The sequence below is a fragment of the Littorina saxatilis genome, linkage group LG12 (assembly GCF_037325665.1).
Source record: "Littorina saxatilis isolate snail1 linkage group LG12, US_GU_Lsax_2.0, whole genome shotgun sequence".
In the NCBI taxonomy this organism is placed as follows: domain Eukaryota; kingdom Metazoa; phylum Mollusca; class Gastropoda; order Littorinimorpha; family Littorinidae; genus Littorina; species Littorina saxatilis.
Genome location: NC_090256.1, coordinates 22,084,694 through 22,111,160, shown reverse-complemented (window position 1 = coordinate 22,111,160; position 26,467 = coordinate 22,084,694). Strand labels below are relative to the sequence as shown.

The 26,467-nt window shown below is 44.3% G+C and overlaps 2 protein-coding genes across 2 annotated transcripts in view; one reads left to right on the top strand and one right to left on the bottom strand.

Moving 5' to 3' along the window:
* The first annotated feature begins 538 nt into the window (after positions 1–538).
* Positions 539–26,467, top strand: part of LOC138981515 (erythroid differentiation-related factor 1-like) — a 44,533-nt gene continuing 18,604 nt past the window's right edge. Inside the window, exons 1-12 of the mRNA XM_070354460.1 lie at positions 539–716; positions 1,383–1,627; positions 2,036–2,099; positions 4,088–4,213; positions 4,460–4,522; positions 4,992–5,068; positions 7,616–7,745; positions 8,415–8,545; positions 9,306–9,417; positions 10,149–10,296; positions 11,053–11,276; positions 12,577–12,681. Of these exons, the coding sequence (XP_070210561.1) occupies positions 669–716; positions 1,383–1,627; positions 2,036–2,099; positions 4,088–4,213; positions 4,460–4,522; positions 4,992–5,068; positions 7,616–7,745; positions 8,415–8,545; positions 9,306–9,417; positions 10,149–10,296; positions 11,053–11,276; positions 12,577–12,681 (1,473 nt within the window). The 5' untranslated portion in view covers positions 539–668. The remainder of the gene's footprint in view (positions 717–1,382; positions 1,628–2,035; positions 2,100–4,087; positions 4,214–4,459; positions 4,523–4,991; positions 5,069–7,615; positions 7,746–8,414; positions 8,546–9,305; positions 9,418–10,148; positions 10,297–11,052; positions 11,277–12,576; positions 12,682–26,467) is intronic.
* On the bottom strand, positions 15,618–25,790 carry LOC138981241 (uncharacterized). The gene is made up of 4 exons (XM_070354080.1): positions 25,071–25,790; positions 24,649–24,814; positions 17,993–18,273; positions 15,618–17,280 (listed from the first exon to the last, which is right to left on the bottom strand). Exons 1-4 carry the CDS (start codon positions 25,336–25,338, stop codon positions 16,136–16,138), a joined length of 1,860 nt encoding a protein of 619 aa, XP_070210181.1. The 5' UTR covers positions 25,339–25,790; the 3' UTR covers positions 15,618–16,135.

Below are 26,467 nucleotides of genomic sequence, written 5' to 3'. Positions count from 1 at the left end.
CATAGTGTGCTTGCTACAGGTGAACACTATATATATAGGCTGTATTCAATAAAGGGGAGGTCCATAATCTGAGAAAGGAAATACTGAATCAAGAAACTAAAACCCAGGTGCACATCTGCGGCCCCTAGGGAGTGTGCATGCACAATATCTTGTTCCTGCCCCCTCCCTTCTCGGAGCTTTGGCGATCACAGACAGACAGACACACACACACACACACACAGAGACAGACAGACACTCTCTTTTATTTATATGTATAGATAGATACTTGTTCTTTGTTTCATGTGTGTATTATAGTAGGGACTAGCTGTAAGAAAGGACCATATGGACCTAATGCTATCATCCCTCGGTAATAAAGTTTTCGAGTTCGAGTTCGAGTTCGAGTTCACCCCCACACACACACACTTGACTTTCAGGGCCTGTGCGCCCGTGACGTGTGAAGCTGTATGGTAGACTATAAGGGAAGCAACTCACCCAATTTTTCCAGAAAATTCGATGCAATTATTTTAATATTTAGAGTAACTTCCCCTCGTACCTTGAAACTTACAGCAAGTTGTCAACATCAGATTTCGAAAGTTCGAGCATCGAAGACAAGCTGTTTCTTTCACTTATTCTTCGGAACCTAAATATTACATCATAACTACTAGTAACATAATTATGTATCACATCACATGATGGCAACCACGGATGGAAATAATGCAGGATGCACAGAATTGAAGGTAAATTCAGTCAGAAAACTTGAGAATCAAATATGTTGCACATTGTTTCATTCTGGGCCAGATCAAGACCTGATTTCTTGTTTGTGAAATGGCTCTAGTCTGCCTGCTCCAGCATTCATGCATCAGTTAAGGTTAGAGATGGGGAACGAGTAGCGTTGGGGAGAGAAAGAGAAAGCTCGAATTTCTATTGTCATAAATATTGCAGAAGCTCGCACAGTCCCTAGCTATCTTCTTCTTTGTTCTTCCAGTGTTCCTTTAAATTCATGGTTTGGGTCCTTTTTTTTTACATTTAAAGTTGAGTGAGTGGAGTTTGAGTAGAAATCGACCTGGAGAAAATTAAAGGGGTCTGTGGGTGGCCCAGGCTCAGTATTGAGCAAAAGATTAAAACAATACGCATGCAGTTGTGTGGACTGCGGAAGTGTTCGTTTAAATTGTTACTGTTAGCTTGAGACTCATCGATCACAAAGAAGATCAAGTTGATGGGCAAGATGTTCGCTTTCCAGCAACTTCAAAAGGGAGCACGTACAGCATATAATAATGCTTACTGACAATGTGAGACCCCTTCGATGAGAGGGTGTCCGTTCATAGCACTAGCAGGTGCCGTTGTATCTAATTGTTCTGAAAGCTGACAGGCAGAAATTACATACACATCTTATTTGCTTCCAGGAATCAATGAGTGCAGAGATGGTACCAGTTCATGAGAAGCAGGTGGCGGTGTCCCCTAAACGAGATGTGGTCAAATCCACAGCTGTGGTGAAGTGGTCAGCGACACAGTTCCCTGTCCAGTTCTCCAAGCTGAGCATGAACACCAACCTGAACGACGCGCCGGCAAACTGGCTACGCAGTGAGTCACGAGAGGAGCAACATCTCAGGGATTTGCCCTGGCAGCGACACCACTCTGAGTGTTCAAGGTAGGTCAATACATTTTCACTTTTCTTCTTTTTGCACTTAATTTCCCTCTTGATTGGAATTTTATTCTGTCTTTCATGCAAGAATCACATAAACCAGTAATTTCTAGTGTCCAATAAAAAAAAAGATAATAAAAATGGGCAACCAGTGGTTATTATAACCTTTGAATTATGTAGTCACTGTCAGTGTGAGCGACTTATTTTGACTGCTTCATTTGCAGTGTGTCCTGTTTCTGTGAGAGGCTGGATTTGCATTTGTTGAGAAATATCAGCTGGGAAAATGGCTAGCACGATCACTGTTGCATGCCCGTTGTTTGTTCTGTAGAATATTTTCATGATGTAGTAGAAGTTAATGTGTTTGGCAGCTGCTTGATTCCTGTCATAGTCTGTTCTCTTTCATTTGATTTTCAGCTTTGCCATGGCAAACTGCTATCCCGACCTTGCCGGAGAAGTGGATGTGGTATCAGATGCTGAGGTATGTTCTTCATTCACAGCTTTCTTTGGTTTCTTGCTTTTGTAAATTCTGTACATTCTGTGATTCTGATTTTTAAAAAAATATAATTTTGTTCTTGACCCAAGCGAGAAAGGAAGAATTGTTTGAAGTTAAGAAGAACAGTACAATACACAAGCAGAACAGTACAATACAAGATGGTTCACATTTATGTGCCTATATATACCGCATAATATATATGCATTCACATATATATATATACAGCTTGTGTCTGTCTGTCTGTCTGTCTGTCCGCGATGCACGGCCAAAGTTCTCGATGGATCTGCTTCAAATTTGGTGGGCATATTCAGGTAGACCCCGGACACAACCTGGTCGATGAGAATTTTCAACACGTGCTCTCAGCGCGCAGCGCTGAACCGATTTTGGTTTTTCTGTAGATCCACTACATCCATTCCCAGTAACTCTTCCTTATCTTCTCCAGTGTTTTGCGTTTATCTCCCTTCCTTCGTGTGGCGTCAATCCATATTCCCGTTACTATTTTTGAAGGTCACTGTCCACAACGCTTTCATCCCGGCGAAGCCAGATATTCCCGTTACTATTTTTAGAAGGTCACTGTCCACAACGCTTTCATCCCGGCAAAGCCGGGTATTCCTCTACTTCTTCCCAGCGAAGCCGGGTATTCGGCTCTACTTCTTCCCGGCGAAGCCGGGTATCATTCGGCTCTACTTCTTTCCGGCGAAGCCGGATACCCGGCGAAGCGGGTATTCATTCTAGTATCATATATCACGTGAGCATGTACAAATGCCTGCATGCACACACTTAGGCATACATACACATACATCAACTAAGGCGATCAAAGAATGCTGATGAACTGAAGGACGGAGTCACAAACACATTCTAGAAGAAATGTTTGTGAGGACTTGTAGTTGTACAGACAATATGGTTGGTTAGTTTAGTATGTTATTCATGATAAGAATCTTAATCAGAAGCTATGAAACTCTATTATCAACTTCCAGTTCAGGAACCAAATCTGCATGTTCCTTGTACAGTGGAAACCCCTAAGACCTAAGAACAAAATCTGAGAAAAAAATCAGGTTTTTGTAAAAAGGAGGGACTGTCTTAAAATTGGGGATCTTAAAAGGGTGTTTTCACTGTAGTTGTAGCAACTCTTCTTTTAAAACGGATCTGTATTACATTGTCAGGGATCGCGCTAGCTTTTTTAAAAACGCGTAAGTCATACGCAACGGAACGAAAAAAACGCGTCACGGATCAATATTTTTGCGTACTACGAAAACACGTACAGACACAAACAAAACACGCACGAAAGACTTAAAGACACTCCTTACCTAAATACGGCGAGTTTTCCTGTCGAACTCCGCGCACGCCTGTCGAATAACACCCCTGCTGTCTCCAACCTTCGGGCCTTGCGAGTTTGTTTCCCGCTCTAATACGACTAGACACACTTTCCGCCTTTTGGAAGCGCGAGATGGGAGAGCAGCTAATGTCTGTTTCATTATCCGACAAGACATTATCTGGTAATACCCTCGTTACGTTCGTTTGCGATACTTCGATGCAAAAAGAAACGGACTTTAGTTTTGACGCGCAGATTTCATGTGTGTCGTCACTTCTCGAGCCCTATAGTCAGTTTCAGGATCGGGTGATTATTAAGTCAGAGCAAAAGCGCTGCGTGAAGACAAGAAAAAGTTACAATATTTTTGCGTATGGCTTACGCGGCGTGGCGAAAAATACGCGTCAGCGACTTTTAAAATGCGTCAAATACGCAAAAATCGTGCGTAAACGCGATCCCTGCATTGTATATTTATGATAATGAAGAGTGGATCAATTAAAGAGATATTTACCACTTCCCCAAAGTGCATTAACAGCGACAAGGTGAAAACAAAGGTAGTTCCCTCTTGACAGCTTACATGAAAACCTGTTTGGTATTTTCTGTCCACTTGAAAGAGAAGACACATGATATTGATGTTATGATTATTTACCTCTGCTGTTTTCAGAACATCAAAAGGCTGCTGAAGATACCCTTTGAAAACTCGCACGCGAGCCTCATGGTGCACCGTGTCGGTCGTACACTGCTTCTGGACAACTTTGACGTCCACAAGCATCTTCTGCGCCAGGAATCGGTTAGTGCCCTTTCTGTTCCTTTGATGCATTTCAGACTATGCTTAATGGGAAAGATTTTTCTTTTTTCTTTTGGTGTCATTTTGGCTTTGAGGGGTTTGAAAAAGGGGAACTCCAAATGTCAATAATAATTAATTTTCAATAAATGTGTAAATGGAATAGTTGCTGTTTCATATTAAACTGTGATTGCTTTTATAATGAGTGTGAAACTGCTGAATTCTTTCATCTTTTTCTCGTTCTAATTGCAGGAAAACTGGATTTGGCTGCGCCAGTTTTTCAAGAAAAGTGTGATGAAGAGTGAAGACGAACTGGTATGTTGGAGTGTCTTGATCAGTGTCAAGTGTTCCTGGTTAAACTGAAAGTTGCAGTAAGAGATATAAAAATAAGAAGTTGAAATTGAATGCCTGACATTTTGTTCATTGATTCATACTGCCAAGCAATATGAAGTAATCCATCATTTATAGTGCTAAGCTCAATAAAATACAGTAATCAGTGAAAGATGTACAGACACATGATTGATGAAGATTGTGTTAAGGTGATGATCAGATTTTGGGGATCATTAATTTGTTGCATTTGAGAAAATAAATATTGTTTTTAATGGAGCTGTCACTTCAAGAGTGGACGATGTAGAAAGTTGCTCGTGTACAAAATTGTGTGATAATGATTTTTTTTTTAAATTGATTCTGTGATATTACTGTTTTTAAATTCTTTCTGTGATATTGTTTTTGTTTTATAATTCTTTCTATGATATTATTTTTATTTTATAATTCTCTCTGCCAGAAACATGTACCAAGACAGGCAAAGACTCAGGCAGCACTGCAGAAACAGCTCATGTACTCCAAGTTCTTGTATAAGAGGTAGGTGCATTTCCTTGTGTATTCCTAGTTCTTGTATAAGAGGTAAGGCTGGGAAAGTTACTACAGTAAAACCTCCCACTAACGACCTTGAAAATGTCCAGAGAAATGGGTCTTAAAAAGGAGGGGTCTTTTATTGGGAGTTTGGGAGGTTTTAATTTTTTGACAGTTGTGCATTTAAGTCTTTTTGATTTTCCGTAGTTATGTCCCTTGGGATTTGGGTTCGTTGTACCATTTTTGCTCCCATTTGAAAACAGGCAGATAACACACACACACGCACACACATGCACACACACGCATACACACACACACACACACACACACACACACACACACACACACTGTGACACACACACACACACAGAATTGAACACAATGAGACTGCAAAATCTGTGGTATAATACGTGTATGTAGTTATACATGTCTTAAGAGTATACAAGTTGACTCTGGTAAAACACAGGCTACAACAAGTTAAAACAAGTTCCAGGTAAAACGGAGTAACTTTGTCATTCACATCCGAAAACGCAGTTTTTCTTCTTTTAGAATGCTTTCGGTCACAACTTTCTCCGTTCTCCCACCTGTTCCGAATATTTTCCTCAGTGGTCTTTGATAATGGCTTGGATCTGTGTTTTTCCAACTCCAAGACTTATAGCGATTGTGATCGCAGTCTCACCCTTATTGCTTCTTTCTATGACTTTGATCCTGTCTTCTAGTGTCAACAGTTTTCGTTTTTTTGTTGGAGTCGCCATGTTAACACACAACCTCTCAAAATGTAAAAATGAAGTTGAACTAAGACAGAGCGCTTTGACACAAAACAACTCACAAACTCAAGTCAAGGGGAGTGTTTCCATTGTTTATTCAGGATTATGCATCTACACAGGTGGTGAGCACAAAATCACAGAATACGTACCCAAACAAACTAGCCAAAAAGAACGCCATGGGGTAGGCGGGCAATATTGACGCCTTCATTATTGAGTTGTTGTTCAAACTGCGCCTACCAACACCTTCCACTCCCTTTATCTCCCCTCCCCTCCACCCCCCATTCCCCTACTTCCAGGGCAGTCATTCAATTGTGACAGGCCACTCGACCTGCACGCACCGCCTGACCACAGACCACCACTCCTGATTCTTGATGCGTGACTAATCGCGTGCACGTGGTGGGCAATTACGAACTTTGACACTCGCTGATAAAAAGGTCAAAGTCGTTATTGACCCTTTGATATTAGGTCGGTCGTCTGAAAACGGAGGTCGTCGTTCTTGGGAGGTTAGTTACATAGTAAAAGGCATCTGTGCCGAGAAATTCGGTTGGCAAAAGGAGAGGTCGTTACGCGAGGTTCCACTGTATTATACACCTGTGAGTGTGTGTGTGTATTTCTGTGTGTGTGCGTGTGTGTGTGTGTGTTTTTTGTATAATCATGTGTTTGTCTGTCTGTCCTGTCTGCTTATCTGCCAGACTGTATCATCCCATATGAATATATCTTTCCCCCGAACCCCGCCTTGTCTTTTTCATGGGTCTTGACCCGTTTTAACCAAACTAAATCACAACGCACATGTATAACCAAAGATTGGCGAAAAGTTGCAAACAAGTCTCTCAAACTCCATTAAGCTCATGCCTGATGTTAGTACCCTTTTGTAGACGGGCGCTGTGGCGGGGTGGTAAGACGTCGGCCTCTTAATCGGAAGGTCGAGGGTTCGAATCCCGGCCGCGGTCGTCTGGTGGGTTAAGTGTGGAGATTTTTCCGATCTCCCAGGTCAACTTATGTGCAGACCTGCTAGTGGCTTATCCCCCTTCGTGTGTACACGCAAGCACAAGACCAAGTGCGCATGGAAAAGATCCTCCAATTCAAGTCAAAGTTCGGTGGGTTATAGAACAAAAATATCCAACATGCTTCCTCCGAAAGCGGCGTATGGCTGCCTAATTGGCTGGGTAAAATCAATCATACACTTAAAATTCGACTCGTGCAAAGACACGAGTGTACGTGGGAGTTTAAGCCCACGAACGCAGAAGAAGAAGAAGAAGAAGAAGGAGAAGGAGAAGGAGAAGGAGAAGGAGGAGGAGGAGGAGGAGGAGGAGTTGTTGTTCCCTTTTGTGAGTCAATAAGGTTTAGCATGATGAGCAGATGATATAGTCTCTAGACATCTCTCCTTTCCTGTAACTTTTTTCTGAAGTCTGTGGTGTGTTTAAAGGCTCAATCCTTCCCGTGTAAATAGTTAGGCTGACCGTCTCAGATATGGCAAGGCTTTTACGTTGGATAAGATGCATCCCTCCTCTTGATCACTACCAAAAATGAACAGCCTAAGTGCTCTCTGTGCACAGCCTGATTTTTGTATGAAGAAATTTGGTAAAAGCCTCTAGTGGCTTTTTAAGAAATTCATCAAAAATTCCAACTGGCCACAGTCAAGGTGATGATTTTCCGTCTTTGTCCAATTGGAAGGACTGGATGGTCTTATCCCATGTACAAACTTGGCCAGATTTGAGATAGTGAGTGTTTTTACGAGAATGAGTGTGCCTTTGAGTGACTGATTTTTGTGTGTGTGGTATATTTTCAGCCTGGCAGAGAGCAATGGGCAAGAGGTGGACATTTCACAAATGGAGAAACATCACCAGGTGTCGCCTGTACCCTCCTCCTCCCCAGTAGTTCCACACTTTGTAGCTGACCGCACACCTGCCATTGAAAACGTAAGTTGTTGAGGGTTGCAGTTGTTGTGCACTTAACACTTTCTACCCCACCTATGTTGACCAAGTTTTTTTTTAGCCGAGACCAGCTGTGCTGCAGCAGGTCACTCAGAATAATAGTAACTGTGTAGTAACTGTTTATCAACACCTTGGAATGCAGGCGTTAGATCGACGTTACAGGAAGCGACTGAAGCTAACAGTCTGAGCGGATATATCCGTACCTGGTCAGATAGAGTGACATAGAGCCATATGAGTGGGTACGGATATATCCGTACCTGGGAGACAATGAGTTAAAAGACCGCTGGGTTAATATATCTGTGAACGTAATGTTTTGTTTTGTCAATAATTAAACGCCCCAACAACATTTGATTTTGTAAGTTGTTGAGGAGAGGGGGAAAAGAGTCTGTTCTGTCTGGCTGTCCCTTTTCATCCTGTTGCATGTATATGATATTCATATCCCCGATTCTTGAGAAGGTGAAAAAGAGACAAAGAGCCATTTTTAACAGACTGTTGGGTGAGTAAAGGAAAATGATTTGCACTCGCTAATGCAATTGTGATTAACATTTTCATAGCATGCATAACCATAAACTCATGGACTTCAGTAGATCCTTGATATGAGTTTTGCGTGTTTAGAACAGTGAAGTTAATTATTTTTGTAATCTTGTCATTCAGGTGAAGTTGGATGGAGAAGGAGGGTTTCACCGCCAGACAGTGTGGACGTTTGAAGATCTGCGCATGTTGATTGGCACAGACCTGCCTGTCTTTAGTGTCGGAGAGCATCCTTGCGTCAGTCTTAGACTGAGGTAAGTTACACCCTGTTACAACTGCACAGACCTGCCTGTTTTTAGTGTCGGAGAGCATCCTTGCGTCAGTCTTAGACTGAGGTAAGTTAAACCCTGTTACAACTGCACAGACCTGCCTGTCTTTAGTGTTGGAGAGCACGGATCCTTGCGTCAGTCTTAGACTGAGGTAAATTACACCCTATTACAACAGCACAGACATGCCTGTGTTTAATGTCGGGGAGCATCCTTGCATCAGTACATTTTTCTGTAACGCGTTTTGCATTGACCCAGAATAATATATGATCCCAAGAGGAAATAAAAAATTTGGAGTTTAAAAGACAGATGCGCAGGGGGCTGCAAATGAAATGCTCTGGCTTAATTCAGTAAAGCAGTTCCTCAGAAGACAATTTGTAACCAGAAGATTTATGTTGTGCAGAAAGTGAAGTTAAATGGTTATCTTATTTCATTTATGGTAGCGTAATCATTTTTGGAATGATCATGTAAATGAGAGAGGATGCTTTTGATAGTGTGCATCTGAGGTGAAGTTCTACAGTGGACCCCCTCCCCCCCCCCCCCCCCCCCCCCCCCCCCTTCCCTTTTAGGACCCTGTTTTCTTAGCTTTTCTTCTCCTCATCGACTCTTTCAATGGGGGGACATTTACAGAGTCGATGTACCCCCAATGTAAGACTCCGTCCGTTTCAAAGCCTGATTTTCTCAGATTTTTGGATGTCTTACAAGGGGTGTTCCACTGTACTGAGGGGATGTGATTCATTTTGTGCAGGGACACAGCGCAGCCCATTAATGTAGTGACGGGACTCGACTACTGGTTGGACAACCTCATGTGTAATGTTCCCGAGGTGGCCATGTGTTACCACGATGGTGGATTTGTTCAGGTAAGTGTGTACCATACTCTAGAGTTTTCTGACCAAGCTGTCAATTTTCTTCTCACATTATTGATGTCAGGTTTGTACATGTATCAGCAGGCCCACATGCATGCATGGCTGTGTGCGTGCACACACACACACCAACACACACACACACACACACTCACACACTCACACACACAATACAACGCATGATCTAGATTTAGGAACATGGCTTGTTTCTGTTCACTTCTGACAAGAAGCAAACAGCATGTGCTGCTGATAATTTGACGTATTGTCTTCAAGGTTTTTATAGGGCTAGTAATTTAGCCCAAACTCACTCCTGTTGACTGGCTTTGCCTCGAAAAGTAATTCAAGTGTTCTGTACACTTGGTTACAAATGTCTATCCAAAATGTCCTCAGGTCAGTGACTTAACATACAGGTGAAAAGCATTTTCAACAGATAACCTGGAGGTATATATGCTTATTGTGTTCTCACTTTCCTTAATCATTTTAATGAAAACTAGAGAATATTGGGAAAACAATTTATTATGATAAAGTGGGACACCCCTTTTAAGGATCAAAGATTTCCTTCCTTTTTTTTTTTTATAAGATCCTGTTTTCTCAGATTTTCTGTTCATAACCTCTGTAAATTTACCCCCATTTTTAAGACTTGTGTCCTTTTTAAGACCTGATTTTCTCAGAATGTTGAGATCTTAAAAAGGGTGTGAGGTCCACTACAGAAACAAATTCTGTTACAGAAATATGAGCTGATCAAGACGGAAGATATCCCCAAGCTGGAATCGTGCCGGTTCAGTCCACAGACAGTGAAGTACGTGGCCACCAACATCCTGTCCTTTCTGCGTAACAGTGCCACCAAGGAGGGACACACCTACTGGCTCTACAAGTGTGAGTGAGAGAGGCATTGTGTCTGTGTTTTGGGCAAAGTGGAGACAGTCGGACCTACCCTTACTACCACCTCTCGAAAGAGACCACCTGCCCACAACGGCCATCCCAAGGATCCCAGACAAGTTTTTCTTCTACATAAATCACCTTCCCATTGCGACCATTTTTGGTCAGCCCTGTGGGTGGTCTTTGTAGACATATTTGCATCTTATGTGCACCGGAAAATTGTGATGGGAAGGAGGGCTATATGGGGGACAGAAAATTAGACTGACACCAATAGATGATGTTTGAAAATAACTGTTCGGTTTGTATGCGTTGTGAAAGAGTTGATTCTCTTGGAAATAATGCTTTCAAAAGAAACTTTCTCTACAGATACTAACCCAACAGAGTTATTTCCAGAATTCGTCTATTCTCCGCTTTCCTATGGTGGAGAGAAAGGCTAGAATAGCTAAGTTAATTCACCTCAAAGACTGTGGTAACAGTTTTGCTGAGATGGTGATGCTGTATTTTGTTGGCTGAACTGTATTGATGTTGTTTTTAATATTTTGTGTTTGGTTGTTGTGATAATTGTTGATAACTGAACTTGTTCTTATACATGTAGATGTTGATAACTGAACTTATTCTTAAAGAGGTTGACCACTGAACTTGTTCTTAAAGAGGTTGACCACTGAACGTGTTCTTATGGAGGTGACGCCAATGGAGTCACAGTGTTTCAGAGCAAGATGCTAGCTTTACTGACCAGCCACCTCGTTCTTTCAGGCCACCGGTCAGACCTGGTCAAGCTGTACGACCTGACCACGCTGTGCGGAAACTCTGTCCCCAACAAAGGCGTGACGCCCTTTACCATTCCCGTGGCCATGCTCCTGTACCGCCTGGCACGCAAGCTGCGACTCAAGCCGGGCAGCCACGCGCGCCACGTTCCCCAGATCAAGGCTCTGCTGCAGACCTCACTGCAGCTGTTGGATGAGACTGAGCATGCTGAGGTGGGTGACGTTTGGTTAAAATGTTTGTTGGTACGCTGACACCATGCTCCCCCTCCCCCCTCCCATTTAAGATCTCCCCCCTTTTAAAACCTTACTTGTTTAGATTTTCTGTTTATAAACTGCAAATTAGACTCCTTCCTTTTCAAGATCTGCTTTTCTCAGATTTGGTGGGGGTGGGGGCGGGGGCTGGTGAAGGGGGGTTCCACTGTAAGGCAAGGGCAAACGTCCAAATCGGCAAAACGCTGTACTTTTTTCTAGTCACCAATAAAAAGAGAAGTCATTTTGGCAGATCTGCCAAACTGCTTTCACGTGGGGGAAAGTTGACGCCAAAGACTGCCCAAAACTTTTATAGACATTTCTGCAAATTTGTAGAAGAAAACAAACCCGAGCAACATCCCTACAAAGGATCTTGTCTTGTTCTCAAGGCTTTTCTTCTTCAATAATACTAATAGCTACAATATATAGGGGTCAACAAAAGCTCTTTTTGTAGTTTTATAGGTAAGAGTGAAGACTTTCTTATTGTGTGATGTTATGATGGTCACAGCTGTTCCCAGGGCTTCATTTCTGCCTCCTTAGCTGCAGGCAGGCTAAGCTATTTTTCGCATCCTTTCCACCACCGCTCTACACAGCAGTGCTGGCTCACTCAGAGGTATAATGATAAGTACCATCTTCCAGTGTAGTGCAGAAGCATTTGGTATAACAAGCAAGCGAGCTTAACAGTGTGCTGGCTGCAGCTGTTAGTAGCCTCTGCCTTGACTATTTTTAACTCACACTAAAATGCAAGCCAGGAACAGCCGTGTGGTGCATGCACTTTGTTGGGCAGTCCGTTTGTATGGCCATGTTGGGTTTGATGCGTGCATGCCTGGTTTTCTCCTGTAGATGGGTGTCGGCACAGGAGGTCTGCCCGCTGTCCTCAGCCAACATGCTCCGTCTTCATGGCAGCTCAGGTTTTTTATCGAGGTTCTCTCCTCTAGATCCGCCGTGTTTCGCCTAGGGGCTTGCGCTGCCTAGTTGATAGGGTCACCTCGTAGAGGATGTGGTACATAGACCACGCACGGTCGGTCTTGGGATAGGAAAACGTTATGCTAGTCCGGAGGGATTACGCCACAAAGGCCACCTCGCGAAGACCCAGGGTCCTAGACTAGGGAGGTCCAAGGGGGAGCACCGGGAGGGCTACTCCTCTACCCGCACCTCCAACACAATCCCTTCCCCTGGTAGCTTCATCCCCAAGGAGGAGACAGAGCTACCTGCAACACCCCTGTTGGGCAGTTATTTTGAGCTCCCTTACAATACTTTGCAGGTGTGTACATCAGCCCTGTACCTACTGTCTGACCTCTACATACCAGATGGATGTGTACACAATGAATGGGTGGACAGCAATTATGATGACACGTCATCAGAACAGGTAAGTGCATTGTACCAGTGATCTCTTTATGCTAGTTGCAGAGGCTGTTCCTCTTTGCTAATCAAAATGAATTTTATGTTGTTGAGGTAGAGAAAACATTGTGGAGAAACCAATACAAATGCTAATGGCAAACGAGCCATACCACATGGCTATGAACACAATAAAATCCAAAAATAGATTGACTGCTAAGTGCTATTACTAACGTTCCACAATCCGGAACAAAAAAACCCAAGAAAAGTTGCTCTTTCATCATGTAGATGCAAACAGACATTTCTAAACAGTTATATTTTTGTGGTGCTTATTCATGAAAAAGTCTTAAAGGCGGTCGTCTACATTTGTGCTTTTTGACTCACATGCGAAGCAAAAGTGAGTCTATGTACTCACCCGAGTTGTCCGTCCGTCCGTCCGTCCGGCCGGCCGTCCGGAAAACTTTAACGTTGGATATTTCTTGGACACTATTCAGTCTATCAGTACCAAATTTGGCAAGATGGTGTATGATGACAAGGCCCCAAAAAACATACATAGCATCTTGACCTTGCTTCAAGGTCAAGGTCGCAGGGGCCATAAATGTTGTCTAAAAAACAGGTATTTTTCCCATTTTTCCCATTTTCTCTGAAGTTTTTGAGATTGAATACCTCACCTATATATGATATATAGGGCAAAGTAAGCCCCATCTTTTGATACCAGTTTGGTTTACCTTGCTTCAAGGTCAAGGTCACAGGAGCTCTTCAAAGTTGGATTGTATACATATTTTGAAGTGACCTTGACCCTGAACTATGGAAGATAACTGTTTCAAACTTAAACATTATGTGGGGCACATGTTATGCTTTCATCATGAGACACATTTGGTCACATATGATCAAGGTCAAGGTCACTTTGACCCTTATGAAATGTGACCAAAATAAGGTAGTGAACCACTAAAAGTGACCATATGTGACCGGATCTGACAAAATGGTAGATAACCCGATTTTTGGAAAATTTTAGATATGCATATCATCTGAAAGCTTAGAAAACAAGCTTTCATGTGATGTTTGAATGAAAAGGATACTCCCAAAAATGAAGACTCAGGAGCAGTTTGAAATACGGGTATTGATGGCGGCCATTTTGAGGAAATTGGACTTAAAGTTTGGACACATTCAACAGCGAAGAGTCCCTAGCAACCATGCTTAAATTTCGTTCTAATGGAATGAAATGTGTTCAGAGTACACTAAACAACAGATTTATGCTTGTTTCCATGGTGATTTTGTATCAATGTAGGATTTGTGAGATTTTTAAAAGTACAGTTGATAGTGAAAATGTGATTCGAGAAACTAGGTCTCACCAAAATAGCATTCAAAATTATCCATGCTCTTCCATAAAATACATAATGCCAATGGGTGTATAACAACTTACTAAAAGCCATGTGCAACTGAAACCTTTTCTCAAATAATTTAGTGTCTTAGTTTGTAAAGCATAAGCTTGATATTTTAAGTATTATTATTAACGTTCATTTTTACGAACCGAAACAATAAGTCACAGAGTACTGATCTCACTTGGGTTTTATTTGTGGTTACTTGAGTGAACTTAAATATGAACGATACATCAATCTCATTAACTGCCCCTCGCCACGCTCACGTGGCGAGAAGTTCTTTTGTGTAAGTGCATGTGCTAACAAACTGAATTACAGCTGAATCAGAGCTGTACTGAACACGCACTCATCCGCTCGTTTCATTCTTATCAGTCACTCCCACAAATTAATTGTCCACACCAGCTGTTTGCAGTTAAGTCCACGTAAAGTGAAATGTTATTGAATTAAAGCTTTTTATGATTTTAACTTTTGGTAAAAAATCATAGCAATTTCAAAATCAATTTTCCAAAACATATAAATTTTACAAAAAACATGAAAAAGTTTAGCATCAAATTATAGCACAGCAGGGCACTGCTGGCCGATTGTCCCCCTGCCCTTCTGTTGGGTCAAACAAAGGGGCCAAATACATATTTACAACAACAAAAAAGTTTAGTATCAGATAGCCCGGCCAGGCACTGCTGACTGGTTGTCTCTCCTGCCCTTCTGTTGGGTCAAACGAAGGGATCAAACATAGCAAATTAAACATCAATTTACCAAAACAAAAAACAAAACAAAAAAACAGTTTCGCGTTAAATGGCCAGCAGGGCAGCTGACTGATTGTCTCCCCTGCCCTACTGTTGGGTGAAACAAAGGGGGCATTCTGCGGGTCATGCACAGAAAGAAACCAAGCCGAAATACAGAAACTGATAACAGTAGTAGAATGAGCCAGGGGATTACTTCCCTCGACCCGACCCTTTTTCTTTATTTGGTGTTTAACGTTGTTTTCAACCACGAAGGTTATATCGCGACGGGCTAAGGGTCAACCAGGTTAGTAAGTCTACCCGAGAACAAAAATGCCAGATGCCACGGTCGCGGGCTACTCAACCCAAACCACTCAGGGCGAAAGGAAGTAGGCTGTGGACCGATGCGATCTGTGGACTAAAGCTAAAGCTTCGGTTCCAGACCAATCAATGACGGTACTGCACCGAAGCTCAAACGGTGGTGTCAGCTCACCCTGGCATGGCATGCAAGAAAAACAACAACAGCGAAATGTAGAGCAGGAAACTGATCCGAACATACAAATTATCTCTCTTGACTATTACAATGGACATCAACCAGCGACATGAAACAAAGCTCCAGCGCCACCAAGTTACAAAATGAATGCCTTCATTGATAAAATGGAGGAGGGGTGGGTGGCGGAAAAATGTTCACCAAATACAAAAACTTGACCTTTCAGCTTGCTGGAATCTTGCGTAATGACGCTAAGCTAAGCTCTGTGCGGGGCACTGTCCGCCGCATCGGTCAGTTCCAGCGGTCCGCTACAAGCCAATCAAAGAAAGGCGCATGCAATCACACAAAAACATGAATATTTCAAACGAATCTGGAGAGAGAGAGAGAGAGAGAGAGAGAGAGAGAGAGAGAGAGAGAGAGAGAGAGAGAGAGAGAGAGAGAGAGAGAGAGAGAGCAGCTTTGAGTCTTGAAGGCAACAGCTGTAACTGTCAGAGAACCGGGTCGAACAGACGAATGTACTGGCAAATACTTTGAACAGAGGTAAGTTTATAATCTAATAATTTTTGTATCAGCATTTTGCTTTGCTATTCCTTACCGTTATCCTTCAACTACACACAAATGATTCCTCCTCGGACAACAGGTTTGAAAGCAAAGAGTCACAATAATCCTGATTCACAAGTCAGTTTAAATAATACACACAATGAACTTCATGATTGCACAGATCTGAAGTCAAGCTAGTTCCATTATTTAAAATGTCAGTCCAGTGATCCTTAAACTTGAAAACATTTACTGCCAAGTCCCGGTAGCATCACACTCACAGTGTGTAGCCAATGTAGTGTACACAAAAATTTACTGCAATATAACACATATACTATGAGTAAGCAGATGGAAAGCAGGTTAGTTGGGGGGTGGACACATCACATCCCTCTTGTCCTCGCGCACAAACTCACGAATCTGGGTGAACAGGTATGTTTGTCGCTCACGCGAGAGTCCGGGGGTGGGCAGAATCAGTGGCATGTCTGCCAAGGCTCGGAAAGCTTCCCGGCTGACCAGCAGGTTTCGCTGCTCCTCAACTTCAGCCAGAGACATCTTCACAAAGACACAGCCAGGGTGCTGGTGTGACATTCTGAAGTGGGCAAACTTCAGCATGCCAGGCAGGCGCTTGAACGCTGGCTTGAGGAAGGTCTGCCAGTCGTAGGTGTTGACAAGAGAAGAGCCATCCTCCCTGCCGACTAGCTGGGGAATGTTAACGTGGCTCACTGGTGTGCTCTCTCGCACGACCTCGCACAAATCATCGAGGCAGGACACCTCGGATCGCCGGAAACACTTTTTTAGCAGGCCAAAGGCCCAGTCGGGAGCAAACTTTGTATGCCCGGCTGGCATGAAGTGTACATTGATCTCTGTGTGAAGGCCTTTCATGACGCGCCAGATCAGGTACCACATTACAAAGTTATTTTTGTTCTGCCCTGAACAGTTGTCACAATGCAGACTGAGCACTTGCTCTCCTAGTCCGTATTTCTCGAAGAAGAAGTGCAAGTAGCTGATTACAGCAGTGGACCCTTTACTGCAGTTGACGCTTTCGTCGACAAGAAAGTTGACTTGTTGAGGGATGGCCTCACAGTTGACACCGAAGATGGCACATTTCCTCGGCACCAGGAAATACATTGGGCCCGGTTGTGCAGCGTTACTTGGAAGATGCACCTGCTGCGCAAACTCAAAGCTATAATGAACAGCAATGGGGCGTGAGTTTGGGGCAGTCTCCGTGAGAGCGGTCAATCCAAGCCCCTGGACAGCCGTCTTGCACTGGGCTATTTCATCTTTGTAGAATTGACCCTCTGCAACCACTATACTCAAGTGTCGCTGTTGCTCCAGGATAAGTTCACCCTTCTCTTCGTCGGTCAGGTTTGCACTGCGAAATATCTTGGTGTTGTTGTTTTGGCACCTCCAACACAAATCCGTCATTGGTCTGCATACCACGATGAATGGGCAGAGCTCACGCCACAGCCTGTTGAAGGTTGTCTTGGCAACAACTTTAGGGTGTCCTGGAACAAATTAATATCAATCTTCACAAAACACGATCACTCACTTTCCTTCGCTAATAGTTGGTCAAGAATTATGATGCATAGCTGACACAGCCTGGTGAATAATGTTGATGCGGCAAACAACTCAGGGGTGTCCTGAAGAAGAAACACATATCACAGTCTTCATGTAAAGCCAAGTCCAGGTTGTGAACGCCCAAAACCCATGTAGTTCTCTGTCGGAATGCTTAAGTCAACAAAAAGTAATGCATATTTCTGTCCAGACACAATGCAAGGTGTGACTTGTAGTAATTCTATCTTTGAAATGTTATGACTAAAATTAATTGAATCTAGTTTTGAAGAAATACAAAAAATGTAGAAACTAACAAAAAAAACACGTACACATTGAATGCACAGTGCCCTGCAGTGTTATTACAAATAAATCTGTAATTATTATTTATTTTTGAACACAAGCAATGATGCCATACAAACTAATAGGTGTAATTTTGAAAGGGATGAGTAGGGGGAGGGGGTGGGGGAGGAGAGTTTTTCATTCAGTGTCCTTATTGTTTTCCCTTCTTTCGAAGTTTAAATTACGGGGTCATGATTTAAATTCCTGATTAAATTGTTCATGTACCAACATACCAACATTTTATAAAAAAAATGAAACTTTGCAAGCCAACATACTGCTCCATTTGTTTATATATTGATGATGTCTATGCTGCTCTGCTCTCACCTGCCCTTGCTGCAATATCTGCATAGTGCCTGTAGACACGGCTCTTCGGGGCGGATGAGGGTAGCAGCTGTATGTCGGCTCGCTTGAAACCTGGGACACGGCCCGGCAGACTGACAGCATGGTCCTCTGCATACTGCTTTATGAAGTTGAGCACGCGCTGTGTGTCCTCCAGGCTGAGAGAGTTTGTGTTGCTTTTGCGCCCTCCAGATTTCAACTTTCGAGGTGTTAAGCCATTCTCCTTAAAATGGTCCTGAAGGGCCCGTAGTTTGTTGGCACTGACCCTGAAACAAGCACAAAGCAAATTCAATTAAACTCACTTATTTGCACTATTGTTTAAAATATATAAGAATTTTAGAGGTTTGCTAAGGCCAAAAAAAAAGGTTGTATGTTTCTGGTCACCCGACCCTACCTAGTTTTTTCCCCGCCAACCCTAGACTTTTTTTTTATTGCATATTTAGTAAAAACAAGAAGGACAAAGCCCATACGACTCACATGCTTGACCTTGACCTTTACATGACCTTGACCTTCAGGGTCAAGGTCAAATAACTAAACCAAGCAATGACATACACTAAGAACTGCTTTACACATTTTTCCTACCTTCTTCTTCTTCTTCAGCGTTCGACGATGGCTGTGTCTAGATTCTTTGGCCCGTGATGTTGACGAAGTGGGCTGTCATTTCCAGGTCCTGAGTGCTGCCCCATAGCTTGGTGTGCAGCGATGTCCCTGTGGGCCAGACATGTTTCCTCTCACTGCAGTGGAGTTGGCAGGTCTGCAGGAAGTGGTCCGGTGTCTGGTCCGCCTTTCCACAATGGCACAGGGCCGACTGTCTGATGCCGATCCTTTTTAGGTGGCTGTTTAGTCCACAGTGGCCTGTCCGGAGGCGGAAGACAATGGTCTGCTCGTGACGAGTGAGCTGATGGAGGGCATCTTCGTGTGGATTATATCCATTGTTTTTCTTTTTGAAGGTGGATTTTTGCCTGTTTCGGATTAGGGTCCTGGCTTCACTGTAAGTGAGATTAGAGGGTTGCTGCTCAGTTTTGCTGCCCTCCTTTGCCAGCCGATCCGCCACTTCGTTGCCCACAATCCCCGTGTGTGCAGGGATCCACTGCAGGACAACCGCTGTGGTTTGGGCCAGTGTGTTGATGTTTTGCATCAGGTGTTCCATGGTCGAGTCTGGATTGCCCGAACACAAGGCCTGGAGTGCTGACAAAGAGTCTGAAAGAAAGACAGCTTTCTTGGGACGGGTTTCCCACTGCAGGACTGTCTCTGTGGCTTTGTGGAGTGCCAGAACTTCAGCCTTGTAGTTGGAGCACAATCTCCCTCCGGATGCTGAGACCGAGACTGGGGGCAGGCCTGGTTTCTTGATGAATACGCCACATCCTCCGTTTCTTGTGGCGTCTTCAGCTGATCCGTCGGTAAAGATGTGTGTCCATCTAGCTGCAGGGTAGCGCTTGTCGATCTCTTCCATTGTCAGAGCTTTCAGCACAGCGTCACTCTGGTCTCCCTTCACAGTAATGCCAGGGATGGTGGTTCTGACTTCAGCTTTAAGGGTTTTTGGGGGCCAGTTGGTTGGATCAAGTTTCTCGCACAGTTCGATGTTTGCCGTCAAGATGTCAGCCTGCATGCGTTGCTCTTCCTTGACAAGATGGTTCAAGCTTTTCCGTTTTAGCCTGTTCTTTGTCAGGCTTTTTAGTTTGTCATGCAGGGGGTGGTCTGGTAGCCTCTTCATCTTTTCGGCATGTGCAAGAAGCTTGCTTCGCTGTCGGCTCTCAAGGGGTTCAACTCCAACTGTCTTTTCCATTGCGGCAATAGGAGTAGATTTCATGGCCCCAAGGATTATCCTGAGGCCAAAGTTTTGGACCCGGTCCAGTTTGTTGGTGTGCGTCTTGGCTGCGGTTGCCCAAGCACTTGCCCCATACTCCAGCACTGGGCGAACTGTTCCTGTGTACACAGTCTTCAGTATCTTGGAGTTGGCCCCCCAATGTGTTCCCGAGAGCTTCTTCATCAAGGCAAGCCTCTTGATCCCCCTTTTCTCCATGTCTTCGATCTGGGGCTTCCAAGAGAGACGTGGATCCAGTTTTACCCCGAGAAAAGTGGGAGTCTCAACTTGGGGCAGGGTTCTGTCGCCGAGTTTGATGGTGACTTTCTCTTTGGTGGTGGAGAGAGAGAACACAGTAGCCTGAGTTTTGACTTCGCTGACCTGAAGACCCCAATCTTCTGTCCACTGGTGTACATCATGCACAGCGGTCTGGATCCTGCATGTTGCAGACGTGGCCAGGTCTGCTGCACTCCAGATGGCAAGATCATCTCCGTGCAGACTGTTGGAGACATATCGGGGGAGAACAGCGGTGATGTTGTTGATGTACAGGAGAAAGAGAGTTGGTGATACAACGCCTCCCTGGGGAACTCCTTCTCTCATCTTCACACTGTGGCTCAAGTGTCCGTCCAACTTGACTCTTGCTGATCGTTCATGCAGGAAGCCCCGGATCCATCTGAACATCCTTCCAGAAACCCCGCTCTCAAGCACCTTCAGCAGAAGGCCCTCTCTCCACACTTTGTCAAAAGCCTTCGTCAGGTCAAAGAACACGGCGACGACTTTTTTCTTTTCCTGGAACGCATTTTCTATGTCTTGGGCAATGAGGGCTAGCTGGTCTTCTGTGCTTCTGTGCCTTCTGTATCCAGTTTGTGTTGGTGACAGAATGTTACGGTCTTCAAGAAAGTAAAGGAGCCTTCTGTTGATCACTCTCTCCAAGAGTTTGCCCAGGCAGCTGAGGAGACTGATTGGTCGGTAGCTGTTTGGGTTCTTCTTTTCTTTTCCCTTCTTGTGGATAGGGATGATGGTTGCCTTCTTCCATATGGCTGGAACACTGCCGGTTTTCCATGACTCATTGAAGAGTTTCAGTAGTGTTCTTTTGGCAAGAGGTCCGAGGTGTTTTAGCATTTCATTGGTGACACCATCCGGTCCGGGTGCTTTTTTGGGTTTAAGCTGTTTGATGGCGGCTTCAATTTCATTCATGCTGATGGCTTCTTGCATGCATCTATCCGTTGGTCTCTGGTTCTGCCGCTCCTGTATTTGTGTTCTGGCCAGTCTTGTCCGTTCTCGTGGAAGCTTGACACTGCTCTCATGTTGGTAGTGATGTGCCAGGTGGTTGGCTGCTTTCTTTTGTGTGAGGAGTTCCCCGTCTGACTCTAGGACAGTTTGCCGACGTTCTGGGTTGTCTTCGTTCAGCAGCTTGGTGAGCTTCCACAGCCTGTTTGTGTCTTTTTCCAGGTTTAGGGAAGAGGTTTTTTCATGCCATGCTGCGCGAGTTTGTTGAAGCTTCTGGCGTGTGTATTCTGCTTTGGCTTTGTTGTGAGAGGCTGTATTCTGGTCTGTAGGGGACTGTTCCATGTTCTCTCTGAGTTCGGTGACGGTGTTGTGGAGTTGTTGGAGCTCGTTGTTCCAACCAGGGGTGTAGGTCTTCCTTCTGCCTCTAGGTATTGAGTCCTTTGCTGCTTTCAGGATGGCTGCAGTGAAGAACTCTACTTTGCTGTTTAGGTGATGTTGCCCGAAGTTGAGATTTTTGCAGTTTGTTTCTGCTTTGCTTTGGAAGTTTGTCCAATTTGCTTTTTTGTAGTTCCAGCTTGGGCACTGCTTTCTGCTGGAAGGCCTAGAGTCTTGCTCAATGTGGAGGGTGACAGGTTTGTGGTCGCTTCCTCCTAGCTGTTGTTCCACCTGTCGTCGCGTGACTTTGGCTACATCGTCCGTTGCGATGGCAAGGTCTGGGCAGCTTGTTGTTCGCCACGCCCTGGAGTAGTAGGTGTGGGGGTCATCAGGGTGGTTGATGAGCACCATCTGATTGGTGATAATCCAGTCTTCCACCTCTTCGCCTTTGTGGTCAAGATTCGGGTAGCCCCAACTGGGAGAGTGGCTGTTGAAATCTCCAACAATTATCCACCTTTCTCTTTCAGGCTGAAGAGCTTGGAGTCGGACCTGTTTTGGTGGTGGGGAGTAGATGTTGAAAATGGACAATGGTTTGCTTTCTAGCAGAAGTTTAATTCCAAGGACTTCTGTGTCTTCGCCTGCAGAGTAGATTTCCGCCGCTGGATGGGTGTTCTTTACCAGGGTGAGAAGTCCTCCTTTTGGCCCATTATCTCGGTCTCTTCTAAAGGTCTCGTAGCCTCTGATGGAGAAGCGATGATTTGGGTTGAGATGAGTCTCCTGTATACAGCAGACATCGATGTTTTGGTTCTTGAGGAAGTTTTGGAGCTCGAGCTTCTTGGCTCGGACTCCCTCAGCATTCCACTGACAGATCTTGAGGTTATAGCCGGTCGCTTTACTCTGCCCCGTACCAGCTACATGATGGGGGTCAGAGATACCAGTCGCTGAGGGTGGGCCCCTTTGAGGCTGGGGGCCCGGCACCGTCTCTGCCTGGCTGCCCACAGAGACGACACCATCACGTTTCAATGATGTAGACACAACCATATTTGTCGGTGATGCGTAGACACTCGGTTCTCACCTCACCCTGAAGGTCAGTGTCTTCCGTCTTCGGTAGGCCTTCGTGGGTGTGATTTTGGACTTTTCCTTGTCCTAGACAAGTTTCCTCACACGGTTATCGGCCCTCATCTGGCCGGGTTTGACTTCCGAGTGTCCTTCTCCTAGGAAAGCTGCCTATCAGGGCTGACGAGTCTTTCCAACCCGGCGCTTGTGAAAGCAGCAAAAACATGGGGCATCTTCATCCGCTAAAACAGCCGTTGGGAGCTCCTCGTCCGCCTGTTTTACCGTTGGGATGTGAGACTAAGGGTCCTCTTCCGCCTTCACAGCCGTTGGGAGTACACTCTCCTCGTCCGCCTGGTCAGCCGTTGGGACGTAGAGTCTTTGTAGGTAACCCATACCTGGGGGTTTGGTTCATGGGCGCCAGGGCGTGTCCACGCACCGGTGGGCCTGCACTGCCGCATGTTCGGGGCCAAACCTCCTCCGCGCCCTTGCAATTCTGCCTGGGGACATAAGGCCCCCAGTTACCACCCAACACCTCGTGGAGGGTTGCTTTAAAGCTTGCATAGGACTTGTTGTGGAGAGGCTTACTGGCAGGGAGAGACTTACGCAAGGCTGCTCTCTTTTTCGCCGGTGCTGCAAGCAGCTTGGTTAGCCAGCGGTGAAGGCTGAAAGCGGGATGTGACAAGCACATGTATGTATGCCAACACGCTGCGGGCGCATCACACAACCATTCGTTGGGCATTTTTCCTACCAAAATACATGTGACCTTGACCCAAGGTCAAGGTCATCCAAGGTCATGCAACACAAAGCTGTTAATTCAAGACATAGGAAGTACAATGGTGCTTATTGGCTCTTTCTACCATGAGATATGGTCACTTTTAGTGGTTCACTACCTTATTTTGGTCACATTTCATAAGGGTCAAAGTGACCTTGACCTTGATCATATGTGACCAAATGTGTCTCATGATGAAACTATAACATGTGCCCCACATAATTTTTAAGTTTGAAACAGTTATCTTCCATAGTTCAGGGTCAAGGTCACTTCAAAATATGTATACAATCCAACTTTGAAGAGCTCCTGTGACCTTGACCTTGAAGCAAGGTAAACCAAACTGGTATCAAAAGATGGGGCTTACTTTGCCCTATATATCATATATAGGTGAGGTATTCAATCTCAAAAACTTCAGAGAAAATGTGAAAAATGTGAAAAATAGCTGTTTTTTAGGCAACATTTATGGCCCCTGCGACCTTGACCTTGAAGCAAGGTCAAGATGCTATGTATGTTTTTTGGGGCCTTGTCATCATACACCATCTTGCCAAATTTGGTACTGATAGACTGAATAGTGTCCAAGAAATATCCAACGTTAAAGTTTTCCGGACGGACGGACGACTCGGGTGAGTACATAGACTCACTTTTGCTTCGCATGTGAGTCAAAAAGGAAAAGGAAAAAAAAGCGTCAAAACGAAAGTAAAAGACGGCAGACGACACAAGGGTGATAACCCCGCATCCCTTTTGTCTCATTTGTTTTGTAATGTGTTGTCTTTCTCTTTGTATAGTAAGTCCAGTCTCTTTGCGTCACTGTATAGTTATTTTCTACCCTGACAAAACAAAAACAAAACAAAAAATCCCTACCTACCTTAGTACCTACCCTATTTTTTTTTTAGCCATGTTACCAGAAACACATACAACTTTTTTGTTGGGGCCTAATACTCCTTCGCCTTGCCTAATCTCCAAAAGAACGGTTGCCTCCTTTCACCATACTTCCCCTCTCTGGGCACACAGACATGCAGGAAAATATTCTTCCCTATTCTTGGGATGATAACTAATCACTGGCAATAACGGCACTAACTCCAAATTGATGTTCTTTCTTTGTAACTTGAAAGTGCACTACAGTGGACTGGAACCCCTCTTTGGCGACTCTTCCAAATATACCAAACGAGAAAGAGAATGATAAAAGAAATGTACAACATTTTCACACTTAGCACACAAAATCTGTCGTGAGCTTTCAGAAAACTTCCATCTTCTTTCTTCATCTGGGTGGAAAGGGGATATTTGCAGAAGGGACCACGAAGGAAACATTTTCAGAAAATCAGGGTTTTTTTTTCTTCTTCTAAGGGGCCAATGTACCCGAGTTCCACTATACAGAACAGCATAGGGGACAAACAACAATTTGCTTACCCAAGCAGAGTCTGGAATGTTTTCACACACACCAATCGTCCCATGTACATGTACGTGGATCTGCCCTTCTGTCGCTCCCTCTGTTCCTTGCACCGGCTGGTTTGGGTCATGTCCCCTGTGTGCCTGCAGGAGCTGATTAACCCCAGAATCAGCATGTCTAGTGCATCTGAAAATTACAACAAGGCTGTATAAATGTGAAGCAAATTGATAGTATGGATATTTTAGGCAACTATGCGTAGGTACAAGCCATTATTATTAAAAAATCACTTGTAAGACTAAGATAATAAAGAGAACAACTGAAAGTGTATCACTTTATTTTCACGGAAAAGTGTTGTTAATGTGAAGATGTATGCCCTGGGAGTGTGACTAGGGTGTAGTTGGTTAATGTTCACATCAAACTTATTCAAAGACTTGTGACATACCTCTATCCATGTCCTTGATGGATAGATTGATGCCCATGATCTCCTCGGTGGTGAACTGCGTAACACAGCCCCGTCTTGGATCTTCAGCAGCTGGTGTGACCTTAAAACATGAATTAAAAAAAATGTAGGACTGACAGGAATAGTTTTGCACCCTATAACAGGAGTGGGAGATTCTTTCGAGCATGATTTGGTTACAAGGCGCTTTACTAACATGACTACAGCAAGCAACAGATACGTATTCAAGCACGCAATTGTACGGAACACACATAATCACAACATAGCCAGCAGACGCCCAATTAGTACTACATAATATCAATCAATCAATGAGTCTTATATCGCGCATATTCCGTGGGTACAGTTCTAGGCGCTCTGCAGTGATGCCGTGTGAGATGAAATTTTATACGGCCAGTAGATTGCAGCCATTTCGGCGCATATTTACCTTTCACGGCCTATTATTCCAAGTCACACGGGTATAGGTAGACAATTATTAACTGTGCCTAAGCAATTTTGCCAGGAAAGACCCTTTTGTCAATCGTGGGATCTTTAACGTGCACACCCAATGTAGTGTACACAACTCACATTATGTTAAGGTAAACACAGAACCAGCAAAAAAGAAAAAAAATAGACAACGCTGCAAAGACCAATCATGGCATACATACACAAAATATTGGTTCACCGTCCCATGTATAGTCACATGCACCACACACCACACACATACACACACACACACACATAATTATACACATGGCCAAACACGCACACACATGCACAGGCACACACACGCTGCCTTCAGTACACACACACACACTGTGACACACACACACACACACACACTGTGACACACACACACACACACACACACACACACACACACACACACACACACACATTCTTCGAAAATGAAAAGCACATCCATTCATACAATCATGTGCAGTCATTCAAAACATGGAGGAAAACAACACCTGAAGAAATGATAGAAAAGGGGTAAGGAGTAAGAGCTTACCTTGATCTGTTTACAGTTACATGAAAACTGCCTCAGCTTTCGTAGCAACTCTGGTGGCGGTGCACCATTGCAGTCGTCCATTTGCTCGTCGCCGCCTGGTCCACTGATGTGGACAATGGGTTCCTCGATTTCAAGTTCTCCGACATCGTCAAATTCTGATTCGGCCAGAACAAAGTCAGGCAGCTGGTTTTCAGTTCGACGTTCGTTATCGTCGCTCTCACTGTCACAATCGCTTGACTCGCTATCGCCCTCTGGACGCTCACTACACTGATTCCCGTCAGAGAGGAAGTACTCGTCAATCAAAGACTTTAATTCTTCTCCTTCCGCTTCGAAAATGTTACCTGCTTTGCAGGAATTTAGCAGAAACGCTAATCTTTTCTCCATGTTTGCAGAT